The sequence below is a fragment of the Mytilus trossulus genome, chromosome 3, assembly GCF_036588685.1.
Source record: "Mytilus trossulus isolate FHL-02 chromosome 3, PNRI_Mtr1.1.1.hap1, whole genome shotgun sequence".
NCBI lineage: Eukaryota > Metazoa > Mollusca > Bivalvia > Mytilida > Mytilidae > Mytilus > Mytilus trossulus.
In genome coordinates, this window is record NC_086375.1 from 24403562 (window position 1) to 24419705 (window position 16144).

Genomic DNA, 16144 nt, shown 5'->3' on the forward strand with positions numbered 1-16144 from the left:
GGAGACGAGAGATACAGTGCACAATGGTGGACTATTTTGGCACACATTACATTGTACGACATAATGTGATAACACGACAAACGTCCTAAAATGTCCTGTACCCAGTCAGGAATATGGCAGTTGCTATCCAATAGTGCGTTTTTCTGTATGTTGCGTTGTCGTTTGTTCTTTGTTGCACTCAGTGTTCTGTTGTTCTGTTGTTTTCCTCTTTTTTTTATTCTCATAAAGCCAATGCATTACATCGGTACAGAGATAACAAATACAACAATAAATATTTACAATATGTACAAAACAAGCGAGAGAGGTTACAAAAGTTACAAGCCAGGAGTACAAACACTAGTATTTATATTTTTTTATAAAAGAACAAAGCTTCTTCAGAACTGGTTTTCTTGTACTTGACATAAGTTCAGAGAATTTAACTGTATTTTGCCGTTTTGTAAAATATGTAGTTAAAAACTCTTTTCGTTTTTGATGGAAAAAATTGCATTCAAATATAAAATGATATCCTCTTATAGTTGATGTGTTTCCGTCGGTTTTGGTTTTTAACCCGGATTAGATTTCTCTCAATCTATTTATGACTTTTGAACAGCACTATACTACTGATGCTTTTATTTAGCTTTGATATTAATCCTCGATCTACTCAACATGTGCTATATTTATCTGAATCGACACATCGCATGTTGGAACATAAAAACATTATTTCTGATAAAGATTCAATCAAAATGTACTTATTTCATTTGAAGTTAAAGATTTTAGGGCTACTCAAAGATAATATTTTGAAACTCTTTGAAATTTGTGTCTCCATTTTATGTCTTTTTACAAGAAAGTAAACATGAAAGCTTTCATGCTATCATTTAGATCTTTCTATTAAATACCAATTAAATCTGCCAAATGTAAACAAATAATTTTAAAGTTTTAGATACACTACAATAATTGTGCTTCAGTCATTTTATTTATAATGATATTGGTTTATTAAAACGATAATCCTTTTTTGAAAAATCTCATGGCATAATGCATAGATCGGTGTGCTCGGAAACTTATTGTGATAAATACGTAGCGTTTCGGATATGTTATCATGTTTGAAAATTGTCTATTCTTCTTTAGGTCTTTTTTGTAATCCTTTGACATTCTATTCATACTTTATTTATTATTATTTTCTATGCAATATCTTTAAGTTACTACTTTTTTTATTTCTCATAAATTTTGTGGACTGAATAAATGCAATGTTTTTTCTCTTCATTTGCGTAAATTATTGATTATAACTGAGTGTCCATCAATTTTACAACATAGTTTTATTGCCTCTTCGATGAAGTTACAGGAATTGCGGGAACATTTAAAGTAGGACATTAACTTTTATTCTTACTTTTACAGAAAAGACCTTGATTGAATTGTTGATTTTTAAACTTTGTATTGTACTCTTTGCATTTCGAAAAATTCATATTTGTGTAAACAGGAAATTTATAAAAATGACACGATAATTGATATTCATGTCAACACCGAAGTGCTCACTGCTTTTAACAGTACGCCTTTCTTTTTCACAGATGACCACTTTTGAGTTCATCCGTCACCGGAAAATACTCGTCAATTATACGCGCCTTTATCACCGTCATTTGTGCGTTTAGGGGCGTCGTCACTTCCCTTTCAATGTTGAGCGAGTAGTTGGAAAACTATAATTCTACATTGTACGAATTATTCGGCAAATTGAATTCTCAAAACACTGCTGTCATAAGGGAATTGTCAGTAAGTTCCTACAGAGTAACCATTATTTCTAGTTTATCCTGCACAAAGACGATCACTAAGACGCTTGATGAACGTAAATAGTGCAGGGATACAGGCGACCCCATATCTGGTAAATGACGTCATAAAGGCGTGCATAATTGACGAGTTTTTGCCGGTGACGGATGAACTCGAAAGTGGTCTATTGTTTCAGATAAAAGTGAAGGTTTTAAAACGTTTAAACCCGCTGCAATTGTTTGCACCTGTCCTGAGTCAGGAATCTGTTGTTCATTAGTTGTCGTTTGTTGATGTAGTTCATAAGTGTTCTTCGTTTCTCGTTTTATATATATATATATTTCTGTGACTGTATCTTGCATTAATTTGTAGGATCCTTTACTATTGAGCTGATCTGTAACAATAACATCTCCATGCCTTATATATCATGTACTGTATTACGACCGAAAACTTTATTATTGTGAAGCCAAGGTGGTCGTGTGGTCTAGCGCACCGGTTACAGTGCAGGCGATTTGGTGTCGCGATATCTCAGTAGCATGGGTTCAAATGCCGGCGAGGGAAGAACAAAAAATTTGCGAAAGCACAGATCTTAAATTGTTGGGTTGATGTTTAGACGAGTTGTATATTATATAATTGAGAAATGAAATGGGGAATGTGTCAAAGAGACAACAACCCGACCGTAGAAAAAAAAACCACAACAGAAGGTCACCAACAGGTCTTCAATGTAGCGAAAAATTCCTGCACCCGGAGGCGACCTTCAGCTGGCCCCTAACCAAATTTATACTAGTTCAGTGATAATGAACGCCATACTAATTTCCAAATTGTACACAAGAAACTACAATTAAAATAATACAAGACTAACAAAGGCCAGAGGTTCCTGAACTTGGGACAGGCGTAAACATGTGGCGGGGTTAAACATATTTGTGAGATCTCAACCCTCTCCCTATACCTCTAGCCAATGTAGAAATGTAAACGCATAACAATATGTATATATATATATATATATATAATAAAAACTATAACACAAATTCCCATAAATATATATATAGATAAGACCGTTGGTTTTCCCGTTTGAATGGTTTCACACTAGTAATTTTTTTGGAGCCCTTTATAGCTTGATGTTCGGTGTGAGCCAGTTCTCTGCGTTGAAGACCGTACCTTGACCTATAATGGTTTACTTTTATAAACTGTGATTTGGAAGGCGAGTTGTCTCATTGGCACTCATCCCACATTTTCCTATATCTATATAAATGAAATTCATGACAACACCGAATGCTGACTACTGGGCTGGTGATACTCTCGTGGACAAATCGTCCACCAGTAGTGGCAACGACCCAGTGGTGTAAATAGTTATCAAAGGTACCAGGCTTATAATTTAATACACCAGACGCGCGTTTCGTCTTCATAAGACACACCAGACGATGAGTGACACTCAGTTAAAAATTGTTATAAAGATCAAGTACAAAGTGTAAGAGCATTGAGGACCCTTAAATTCCAAAAAGTTATGTCAAATACGGTTAAGGTTATCTATGTTTGGATCACACAATTCTTAGTTTTTCGAATAATTCATATTTGTGTTAACTGAAAATTTACAAAACGACCATATAATTGATATTCATGTCAATACCAAAGTGCGGTCTACTGGGCTGGTTATAACCTCGGGGACGAAAAATCCACAAGCAGTGGCGCTAAACGCGAAAAATCAGTCAATTACTAGTAATCGATCAAACAATCAATCAACGATAAACTGGTAGTTTGCTAGTTTGTAAGATCGAAATAGAAAAGTCCTCAGCGTATTATGCGTCTATAAAATTGCAAAACAGTCAAATAAATTTACTAATAAAGCATTATTGTTAATATACAAATTTTATAACAGAATAATTTTTCATTTCCTATTGTAATAGTCACGTTCCCTTGTCAACATCTTATGGTGTTTATATACTGCAACTTGTTCGATTTAATTTTGATTTTAACGAAAGAAGTCTCTGTATTACTGAAAAATTATTACATCAGAAGTTTCGATATCGTAAACTAGTCAAAACATTATAACTAAATTTTATAATGGGTTCAAAGACATCTTGCGTAAATATAAGTTAACATGCAGATATCGCGTACGTTTAGAATGGTCAGGTATTTTACAGCCAATCTTTTATGGTAAGATTCTTTACAAAGCACATACAATGTCGGCATTCATCTCAAAAGCCAACTAATTTGAAACCTGTAAACCTACGTATTCAGAAGGGATATAGTTACGATGCTGTATTCAGGTCATTTAGAATGACGACACTTTCTGTACCATGGTATTAATACTGATTCCCTCATAGGGTCTTTGCATCGGTAATAAACATATAAATTTGAAATTAACTCATCATAGATGATAAATTTTGTATATACGCCAGACGCGTTTCGTCTACAAAAGACTCACCAGTGACGCTCGAATAAAAAAAAGTTAAAAGGCCAAATTAAGTACGAAGTTGAAGAGCATTGAGGACCAAAATTCCTTAAAGTTTTGCCAAATACAGATAAGGTAATCTATGCCTGAGGTAGAAAAGCCTTAGTATTTGCAAAATTTCCAATTTTGTAAACAGTTAATTTATAAATATGACCATATCAATGATAATTCATGTCCGCACAAAAGTACCAATTGCTTGCATGATACGTGTTATGTTCTTTTCATTGATTTTATGATTGAATGATACTAAACCCCTTACGGGAAGGATTGTGCTCGATTTTCATATGATGATAACTAATTTTTCACTCAGATAACATGAAGTCTGGATCTGGCATGTCAGGAACTGCTAGAAGTTCTTTGTTAATTTATGCTTCAATGCCATTGTGCTTAGTTTCTTTCTTTTTTTTTTTTACCTATTCTGACATCAGACTCAGACTTATTTAAAACTGAGTTTTTCTGCACGTATTGCTGTGTATTTCTTTATTCTACATTGGCTCGAGGTATAGTGGGAGGGTTGATATCTCGCAAAACATGTTAAACCCAGACGCATTTTTGCGCCTGTTACAAATCAGGAGCTTCTGGCATTTGTTTTCTTTTCATGTGTTTTTTTGTTCATTTATATGTTTTGGAGTTTAGTGTGACGTCTATTTTAATTGAACTAGTGTATATTTTTATTTATGGACCATGATGACTAATTTTTCACTCAGATAACTTGAAGTCTGGATCTGGCATGTCAGAAACTGCTAGAAGTTCTTTGTTAATTTACGCTTCAATGTCATTGTGCTTAGTTTCTTTTGTTACCTAATCTGACATCGGACTCAGACTTATTTTAAACTGAGTTTTTCTATACATATTGCTGTATATTTCTTTATTCTACATTGGCTCGAGGTATAGTGGAAGGGTTGATATCTCACAAAACATGTTAAACCCCACAGCTTTTATGCGCCTGTTCCAAATCATTAGCTTCTGGCATTTGGTTTCCTTTCATGTTTTTTTGTGTGTTTTTTTGTTCATTTATATGTTTTGGAGTTTAGTGTGACGTCTATTTTAATTGAACTAGTGTATATTTTTATTTATGGACCATTTGAGGCCCGCCTCCGGATGCGGGATTTTCTCTCTGCGTTGAAGTCCCTTTTGCTGTTTCTACTGTTTGTCTTTTTGACATATCCCCCATTTCCTTTCTCAATACTATTTTCCATCCTGAACATTACCCATTTGTTTTGGCGGTATATCTTACAGTGAAGTAATTGTGCATCGTTACTTTTGTACCATAGGTGACTGGGAGATAGACATGATTATGTTAACTTTTGGTCTTATTCTGGTTTGTAGGAAACCCTTAAAAAGCAAAATATCCGTTTCATGCTTTGAATGCATACAGAGATGCTTCATGTACTGCAGAACTGGGACATTAAATACGATGCCACGTTTTGGGAGAGGTCTTCTTGGCTGCTTGGTAAGACACCTTGCAATGACTCTCTTATTTGGGTCAATAGGTGACCTGTTGCATGCTAAGTTTTTGTCTTTATCCAATATAACATCATTATAAAATTGCAGTCCATGAATTACGCCTTCATCCGGTTGATCAATTTTGCAGGACCTTCTTGTTGTTTTATTGTGAATTTGTTCTTGAACATACATGAAATATCTGATACTTGACATGAAAAAATAACAATTGATCAATAATTCTGTTGGCGAGCATACTATGCAATTGTTAATTAGTACTTCGTAACTGACAAAATTTTAATTTTAATAATCGGGGAGGGGTAAGAATGAAAGATTTTATTATTTGACTTGGGCAGTTTGGTCATACGTGTCTTGGTTAAAAAAATCAGGAATGTTCTTTTCGTTATAAGCTTCGGTAAATCATGCAACTTTCTTTTTTTGTTCCTCTGATATTACCTTAAAAAGTTTCTTTTGATTTTGAACTTATGTCCTCCATTTCACTTGCTGATCTGTCGACCCTTCCGGAGAACTGGAGTACTTACCCTGGGCCCAGTTTCACGAAGCTGTCTTAGGACTAAGACATGTCTTAGGATGGTCTTACGACATATCTTAGTCCTAAGTAGGTTTCACAAAGTGGTCCTAAATTAGGACATCTCTTAAAGTTGGTCATAAAGTTAGGACAACGCGAGAGGTGTCTTATGATGGTCTTAGGATAGTTATATGTTTATTTATACAAATTACACTTATTTTTTATATTAATTTTGAAAAAAATATCTTATTATCTATTCTCCTGTTCCTGCTTTTAACGTAATTTTTCTAGATTGACGGATTATCATAATTTGTCAACAATGTAAATTCGATGTATAATTGATATCTAGAATGCACGATTTTATCCCTTAACCTTTTATAACCAATAAAGTCGAAATTGAATTCAACTCACTTGTACAAAAAAAAATATCATTTTATATTCTTGTTTTCTTAATTTTTCATTAAAAATTTCACATTTATATTGATGTATTGTTTGAAGATAATTTATAAATAAATGACTTTTACTTTTTTATATTTATTTTGCAAATTATGTCATTTATATTAATCAATACGTTTAGAATAATTTATGGTAAGACATACTACATTTACACGATTTTTTTCCGTAAATCATATTTATATTTGAAAATTTAAAGAACTTGAGACAGGGTTAGGATGTCTTAGCTAAGATCATCCTAAGACAGCTTCGAGACGAGGTCTGAGATATGTCCTAGGATAGTCATAAGAGGATCATAAGACATGTCCTAAGATATGTCTTATGACATGTCTTAGGATAGCTTCGTGAAACCGGCCCCTGGTTTTCTTTTTCTTTTGTTTCGTGTTGCTCTATCATTAGTGGTGTACCGTACGTAGTAGTTTGATGTATTTTGTGTGTCTTGTTTTTTGTTTGTTCTGATCATGATATTGTCTGTGGTTCTACGACTTTCTAATTTATTCATTTTCCCACTCTATTTTACATATAATGACGCATGGTGGCAATTTTTGCTTAATTGAAGAAAGAGATTGGATTTTGATACAATCCTCGACCTGTTTTAGACCAAGAACTTCAAAATATCTATGTGTTTCTTCTCGGCTGAACAGGCAGTCTGTCACTAGTTTGCTTAATGTGTCAGGGTAAGGTGATGTGTCTTATTCCAGTTTTTTTACCGCGTTGCAAGACTTTCTATGTACAATAAAGGTAAAGATGGGAAGTTGATATCTATAAGATAATGTTTGAATGGTTTATGGTCTATCTACATGTAATAAGCCGTATGTTCCTTCAGTATATTCATTTTGCTTTTTTTCTGCATTGTTTGGTTTGGTTTATTTTCTTGGTTTGTTGTTATGCTTTGTTTTATTTTTTTGTTTGTTTGTTTGTTTGTTTTATTTATCATATTATAATTCTTTCCATTACCATTGCACAGGTTATAATGAATAAATCATAAACAGCATATCTCCTTACATTCATTTATATACAAGTACGTTACACAATTGTGGATGTTGTTGAACTAAAATAATCAATGAACACTTTTTCAGCCTTTTAAAAGTTTACTTTCGCCTCTTCGATTTCCTTTTAGGTGATTTCTTCTTGGCTTTTGGTTTCTTCTTAGCTTTTGGAGACTTCTTTTTTGAAGATTTTGCTTTCTTTTTCTCGGCTTTCTGTGATTTCTTTTTTTCTTTCTTTGCTTTTTTCTCTTCTCTCTTTTTGCTTTTCTTGGCTTTTTTCTCTTCTTTCTTTTCCTTCTTCTTATCTTTCTTGTCTTGTTTCTCTTTCTCTTTGTCTTTTTTATTTTTCTTTTTACCGCCATCATCGTCTCCGCCATCACTATCACCACCACCGCCGCCACCACCACCACCACCGCCGCCACCACCATCATCACTTTCTTCTGGTGAATTATCATCCTCGCTTTCATCTTTTGGTTTTTTCTTACTTTTGATCTTTTCTTGAAAAGTGCAAAAGGATATCATAAAAAATAAGCTACGGAACAGGTTGAGGATTAACATTAACTTTATTTACAGTAAGATGAAACATAATCATATATATCTCTAAACTCTTTTCGAGTAAAATACAGTTCCCATTTAGGTTTCAATAAAAGTCGATGCTAATTTTGAAAATGCCATAGTTATCCACCTCCAAACTCTTCGACGCCACCATCGCCACTTTCGTCTGTTTAATCGCCATCAGTTTCAGTTTCATCTTTTGGTTTTTTCTTACCTTTGATTTTCTCTTCAAAAGTGCAAAAGAATATCATATGTATGAGAAAGGGGAATGTTTATTTCAGTACTTCTTAGCAGTTAGGTAAAATATAAATATGAAAATAAGAAGGCATAATTGCCCATGAGGCAACAGTACTATCCATGTGCATGTCACACGAATGTAAATAAATATATATTTCAAACCCTTATATGCATGTAACACCGTACAATTGACATAGGCATTATCTTTTTGTCCTGACAGTGCTATAATCTGGATAGTTCACAGCTTAAGTGTGCATTAACTACCTCAGATATACTACACAGTGCAAATGTTCTATAATTGTTTAACAATTACGACATAGGATCAATCAACAAGTTTTGCAGACCTCATCGTTTTGAGATATGAAATAATATAAATATGACTGGTAGGAGAACGGCTGCATCTAAACGCTAGGAACCTTTTCATATATTTTTATACTATGAAAAAATAAATAATTATACTTTCAAATTGATTTGTTTTGTGTTCAACTGATTATTTAGTTCTGTTATGTAGTTATTGGCGCCCGTAAACATGACAATTCCATTCAGTCCTATGTCAGTAATTCAGTGGTTGTCGTTCGTTGTTGTGAATCGTTTTTTCTTCTTCATATAAATCATATCGTTGTTGGCTTTATTTGAAATATTTTACAATTTGGCATGTCGGTCCTTTAATTACTTGTTATGTGATGAGGATTTTGTTCATTGTTGAAGGTCGATACAGTGACCTATAGTGGTAACATCAACATCGTTTTGATTCTTATGGATAGTATTCACGGTTTTGACATTAAAACACCTAACCATATCTCCCGATTTTTAGCTGTTAATCCTTCTAGAGGAAATATTTACGGGTGAATATACATTTTCGTTTAACTTTCGCTGTCTAGTTTTAAGTCTTGTTTTCATTATTAAAATTCGTTGTTGTATTTTTGTCGTTGCTTAATAGTTCCATTTCTTTTGTGTTCGTTATACTGTGTAGTTTGCTAAATTATTTGGTTTTTATATTTGTGAATCTAAATATATAAAATAATCATTTAACCTACTTTTCGCATGTTTCACATATTTCATCGGATCTCCGGTACTACACATTGCGCATGGACAATTGGGTATAACGTAGGCGATGCCTATACCTACAGGATCTTCCTGCTCACAAGCATTACCGATAGATGTCTGCATGAGTCTTAATAAAACCATCATTATAATCTGAAATATATAGTTTATGCATTGTAAAATATTATACGGGTCTTTTCTAAGTTTGGTCACAAACTGGAATTTATAACAGTGCAAAACAAGTCTGCTAATAAAGGGGCGCAAGGCGTTTTTCGTAGACGAAATGCGCTTCTGGTGCAAATATAAAATTGCAATCCTGGTATCTATGATGTGTTTATTTGCCACTTTATGTTATCATTAATATGTATGTTTACTCATGGTGGTCAATTCTTATTTGAAGCTACTATTCGATAATTTCTACTACATACGTATATACTGCTCATTTTGATCTTATATTCCTGTGTAGAATTACCCATTTACACGATAAAAGGTAAAAAAATTCCTGGCAATTGGAATTTTACAGTAAAAAATATAAACATCATCACAAAATGTCCATCAGGATTGTAAATCTAATCATTAAAGATATATATCGACAGTAAAATACTTCCCTGGCCTGGTTAAGCAGTCAATAACACTCTTGTCCTAACATGATCTTTTATTTAGTAAAGCTTATTTATCAAATGCCAAATGAACACAGAAAACCAATTGCTTAGAATTGCAAAATTAAATTTGAATTAAATTCTTTTAATGATTCAAAATTTCATGCATTGGTATGCTAAAAAAGTTCATTAAAATACATTTTTTTTCAGTCTAAGTTTGTTTATATATAGTATATACACTTTCGTGTAAAAGGTTCAGCGAGTATTAAAGACGAGAAATATCTGTTTCGATTATAGCCAAGGATACCAGGTTGATAAATCCAGTACTTAAGACTCATCAAAGGTACCATCATCAAAGTAGTTAGATGGTCAATTTAGTAATTTTTATAAGTTTTCTGTTTTCAAAACTTTGAATTTTTCGAAAAACTAAGGATTTTCTTATCCCAGTCATAGATTACCTTAGCCGTATTTGGCACAACTTTTTGGAATTAAGGATTCTTAATGCTCTTCAACTTTGTACTTGTTTGGCTTTATAAATATTTTGATTTGAGCGTTACTGATGACTCTTATGTAGATGAAACGTCTGGCGTATTAGATTATAACTCTGGTACCTCTGATAACTATAATGAATGTAAAGAACATTTGAAACCAAAGTTCCAAAAACGTATCAGGCTAAGGCTATATATGTCTGCTGTTGATACATACTTTAAGTGTTAATATGAATGATTTTTAGATTTAATGAGATTTTTTTTTATTATAAGTGCTGACTGCTATGCTGGTTGTAAAACCCCCGGACGAAAAACGCACGAGCAGTTGCAGAAATCATCAATGATTACACTTTTATAAATTGGTATAAATTGAACCACAGTTCCCCTAGGGTATAACTATAGCCAGGCAATCGACACTTCTGTGTTGACATGGATTATCATTGATATGCCTATGGTCATAATTATAACCTTACTGTCAACAAAATTTGTCAACTGTTGATAAGGTAATCAATTCCTGGGATAGAAGTTACTTATTATTTCGAAAAATAAAAAGTTTTGTAAACAATTGAAATATACAATTCCTTGTTTACAGCTATAACCAAAATAATGATAATTCATATCACAGAAGTACCTGCCGAGCCAAAATAACTGTAAAAATTAAGGATTAATACCAATACTTCTGCTGTTAATTTTTTTAAAACTTCATTTAAAAAAATATATAAAATAAAGTAAAATCACAAATATACTGAACTCCGAGAAAAAATCAAAACGGAAAGTCCCTTATCAAATGACAAAATGAAAAGCTAAAACACATACAATGAATAGATAACAACTGTTATATTCCTAACTTGGTACAGAGAGAACTTTGAATTTATGAATATTTAATTGTTTTAAATGTCTATTTATACAGATACAAGATGTGGTACGTTTGAAAATAAGACGAATGCCTACCAATACACATCAGCATAAACTTTCCATTGCAATTTCTGTAGTTAACCAATTTTGATCTGAAACGGTTATTCAAATCGCAACTGCTCTTAAGGATGTACACCTCTGAGGAGCCAAACATTTATAGAATTATTATTTTTTTCTTAACCTGTTTTTTGGGTTAAGAAGACTGTAACAAAATAATTGGTGAAGAAAAAATCATATGGTGGTGCACTTCTGTTTATGATACGGCCCTTTGTAAATGCCCAATTTGGGTGATTTTCCCATTAATCGTCGATTTTTACCTATTTTTGTGTTATTATCGTGAACAAAATCCCAGTTCCACAATTAAACTTTTTTTCATACTTTCTATAAAGATGAAGTGGACCAATCTGAATAAATTTTACTTAAAATAACTATAGGTAAGTGTTAATATAAGAAAGTTTTATCATATTTTGATGCTTTTTTGTGTAAAATTTACCATGCTGTCAATTTTGTATTTTTGTGATTTTTCTCAGTTTTAAGAACATAATGCATATTATTTCAACTTTTGTTGTTATTAATGATTGAACAAATACATATCTAAGAAATTTGAAAAGACCAAAATGAGATGAGATGTACATGATTCTTGTAAAATCATTTTTTGTATCCCTAACTCATTTTCTCAAAATTTTGGCTTAAAATACTGACTTGATTGGTCGTAAGATTTGAAAACTGGATTACTCAAAAACCATTTATTGTAAATACACAATTTTTCACAGAGTTATGTTTGATTATAATATTTTTAAAATTCATTGATATTTTCCACTTTTATCACATGTTTTTGAAATAATTCATGAACAAGATTTCAACGAGACTGAAAAGTCAGAAGAATACATCCTTAACAGACTGAGCCTTATTATAACAAAAAAATTTCGTAAGTTTTACTGATTTTTTTCCCTTAAGATTATTTGTGAATTGATCGCCGAACAATAAATTATCAATTCATGTAAATTAAATGCTGTTCAAATTAGTGTCACTTTTGCCTAACCGCTTACTCGAATAATCGTTCGACCGATTAACCGGTAGTTTAAGTGAAGTTTGAAGGCCTTATCTATAGTACACTACACATAGATATAAGAAGATGTGGTATGAGTGTCAATTTGAAAACTTTCAACCAAGTCATACATTTAAGCTTTTATAATACGATGAATTGAAGTTTGTCTTTTTTTATAAGGCTTGTCTATGAAGATTCTATTTCTGGCGAAGTTTGACTTTTAATAATCAAAAAAGTAAAATCACAAAAATACTGAACTCAGAGGAAAATCAATTTGGAAAGTCCATAATCACATGGCAAAATCAAAAAACAAAACGCATCAAAAACGAATGGACAAGAACTGTCATATTCCTGACTTGGTACAGGCATTTTCAAATGTAGAAAATGGTGGATTAAACCTGGTTTAACATCATATCAACTAAGGCGTTTGTACCAACTTCAGATTGAAAAATTAAGAAAAATCATTCTTGATCTCGAAGAATTTAATATGTCTGATGATGTTTCCTAAGGATCTTGCTTCGAGCGGAGAGACAAGTTCTAATTTATTTTATATTTTTGGATTAACAATAGCAATCATTATACTGGACAATTGATCTGTCAAATTAATTAACACGACGACAATTTTTCAAGAAAACATAGCTATTTAATGATTTCACTACAATTTTATATCAAATCTATCAAAATTGAAAAAAGTCTGGTTAACCGGTTAGCGTTTTTGGTCTTCGTTATTCCCTCGTTCAAACGGTTAACCGTTGACATCATTAGTTAAAATATTCGCGTCCAGTCAACTAAGAACTTTTCAATCTATGTTAAGACTTATCAGAAGATGTTTACCAGTAAAAAACACTTTCATATCTGAAAAGACACTGATCATAACTGCATTGACGTCCTGTGTTAAATGTCTATACGGTACTAAATTGGCAACAAAAAGGTGTTTGAACTAACTCTAAACACTATGTAATGCTTTTAGAATCAGACTTTTCAGATATTGTTCAGATATAAATGACTGTTAAAGATTTAATTTGTTTACTTGTGATTTTTAATTAAATATCGATATGTTAATCAGTCGCATACAGGCCAGTAGTCTGCATTTCTATGTTGACATGAATTATCATTGATATGGTCATAAGTATTAACTATCTGTTTACAAAACTTTAATTTTTCGATTTTCTACCACAATAGATTACCATAACCGTAATTTCCAAGCTTTCGGAATGTTGGGTCCTCGATCACAGCATTTCAGCTTTTTTCTGTATTGTTTCTATTTGACTTTTTTATTTGAGTGTCACTGATGAGACTGGCGTACATAATTTGAAACCAAGTATATATTTATCATTATTTTACCTACACTTTTACCTCATCATTTTTGTAAAACTCCCTTTTCAAACGAAAAGAAAAATAAATGCAAAATCTCTTTGAAAAGTAGATTCTTCTTTGAACGATTAGACTTTTCATGCAGCTATCAAGTATTAGATAGATTAAATAGTAATCTTCTCCCAGTCTCATGTGAAGACAAAGGTTCCAAATATAATTACATATAAACAATGGGACACAACTTTTAAAATAAAATTGCCATCATTCAAAATTGGATTTATTTATACCCATACTAATTGAAACAAGTATTTGCAATACAGAACAGTTGTATTTAAACTTTTACCTAAAAAACATAAACTAAAACACTAGTAGCAGTTCCTGTAACTAGAAATAACAGTGTTTGTAAAATGTAATTTTAAGGTTAACTATCCTTCTGCCTTCTTAACTAGCTTTCAGTTACTGCGAGTACTCTAAAATCTTTTTTTCTTGATGCAATGTGTAATGCTTTTTTGTTAATTCATGTTTACTTATTTAGAGTATATCTCGTTTCTCTATTAAATGTTTGGTATGACTATAAAATTTCAGTACTGTTCTCATATTATAAACAACAACATTATTTATTTTGTTAACATTATTTCCGTTCTCCATTTATACTGTATAACATTATTTTCATTAACCTGTGTACACTATTCTATTTGGCATCATTTTCTCAAGGTTATGGTTGTTTTTTTCTAAATTGGTTAAATTTCAATCCCGTATCTTATTAAATTTGTATTTACATTGGGTCATAGATAAAATTTATTCGTCAAGTGTATGCTAACTTGTGTCTTTTGATTCAGTAAAGCCCTTTCAATTGACATTCTATAGTGTGTCTTTCTATGTTATGATGTTTCACTATGGTTTCAGATAAGGGTGAAGGTTTGTACCGTTTAAAACGTTTAAACCCACATCATTTGTTTGCACATTTCCTAAGTAAAAAATCTGATGTTCAGTAGTTGTTGTTTGTTGATGTGGTTTACAGTGTTTCTTGTTCTCGTTTTTTTTTATACAGATTATGCCGTTTGTTTTCCCGTTTTAATGGTTTCTTCACTAGTCATTTTGGGGCTCTTTAAAACCTGCTATTTGGTGTGAGCCAAGGCTCTCTGTTGAAGACCGTACTTTAACCTATAATGGTGAGTTGTCTCATTGGCACTCATACCACATCTTCTTATATCTGCATATAAATATAAAACCTTATTTAATACATAAACATGTGACGTGGGTTTGTTTCTTCCCTTGTTCAATTAACTCAAATTTCATCTTTAATGGAAAAAAAACTTACGTGACTGTTGAACTTTCACAGAAACTAACAGTGAAACATTTAACTTCCGAATAATAAATGTGTTTTTGGAATTCCTTCCTTATGTGAAACTCAGAGCTTATTAAATATTGGTCACTGTGGCATTTTTGTGTCAAAACTTACAAAATATTCAAAATAAAAACCACATGAGTCTTGTGAACAATAAGTTTTATATATAGTCATACACAGGAAAATGCTGCAAGCTGTTTGGAAATACATTTATAAGGTGTTTTCTTTTTTAAACATAATTTGTTGAATCATCTGTCATGTTCCAAAGATAATGTCAATGGGGATGATTTTTCACTTTTTTTATTTCTTTTTCATGCTTCTTGGAGACTTTTTTGTACTTTTCAAAGATTTTTTCTTGCTTTTCGGAGATTTGTCTTTTTTGGAAGACGCCATTTTGGGGGCAGCCTTTTTTTTGGAAAACTTTGACGACATTTTATTTCCTTTTTCTTTATCGTTCTTTTCCTTCTTTTCTTTTTTTGCCTTAACTTTCTGTGCCTTTTTCTCATCCTTTTTCTTCTGTTTGTCTTCCTTTTTTTTGTCTCCATCATCGTCATCCTCTTCTTGCTTATCTTTCTTTTTCTTTTTTGTGTCTTTCTTTTTCTTGAAAATACCACCACCGCCTCCATCGTCATCATCATCTCCAATATCATCATCCTCTTCTTGGTCATTTTTCTTTTCTTTTTCTTTCTTTGTCTTTTTTTTGTCTTTCTTTTTCTTTTCACTACCACCAGCATCTCCTACGTCGTCAAAATCACCACTGTCATTATCCTCTTCAGCTTTATCGTCATCTTCTTTACCTTTAATTTTCTTTTTTACCTTCTCTTTGTAAAAAAAATAATCTTCTGTATTATTAATGAATTATCTTTATCTAAAGGAATCCAGTCCAAAATTTGACTTATTAACAAGGTTGAAATATTTACTTTATATTATTTTTACACCATTGTCTTTGTTATTTTTGGATACTAACTTTTCAAATGCCTAACCAAGGACTCATTAACC

The 16144-nt window shown here is 32.1% G+C and overlaps 2 protein-coding genes across 2 annotated transcripts in view; both read right to left on the reverse strand.

Moving 5' to 3' along the window:
- Positions 1-7699: 7699 nt before the first annotated feature.
- Positions 7700-9577, reverse strand: LOC134710562 (uncharacterized). Its single transcript, XM_063570932.1, has 2 exons — positions 9427-9577; positions 7700-8094 (listed from the first exon to the last, which is right to left on the reverse strand). The coding sequence occupies exons 1-2, from the start codon at positions 9575-9577 to the stop codon at positions 7700-7702; spliced, it is 546 nt and encodes a 181-aa protein (XP_063427002.1).
- Positions 9578-15345: 5768 nt separating this feature from the next.
- LOC134710848 (peripherin-2-like) overlaps positions 15346-16144 on the reverse strand; it is a 36640-nt gene continuing 35841 nt past the window's right edge. The window contains exon 4 of the mRNA XM_063571254.1: positions 15346-15966. Coding sequence (XP_063427324.1) covers positions 15446-15966 — 521 coding nt within the window. The 3' untranslated portion in view covers positions 15346-15445. The remainder of the gene's footprint in view (positions 15967-16144) is intronic.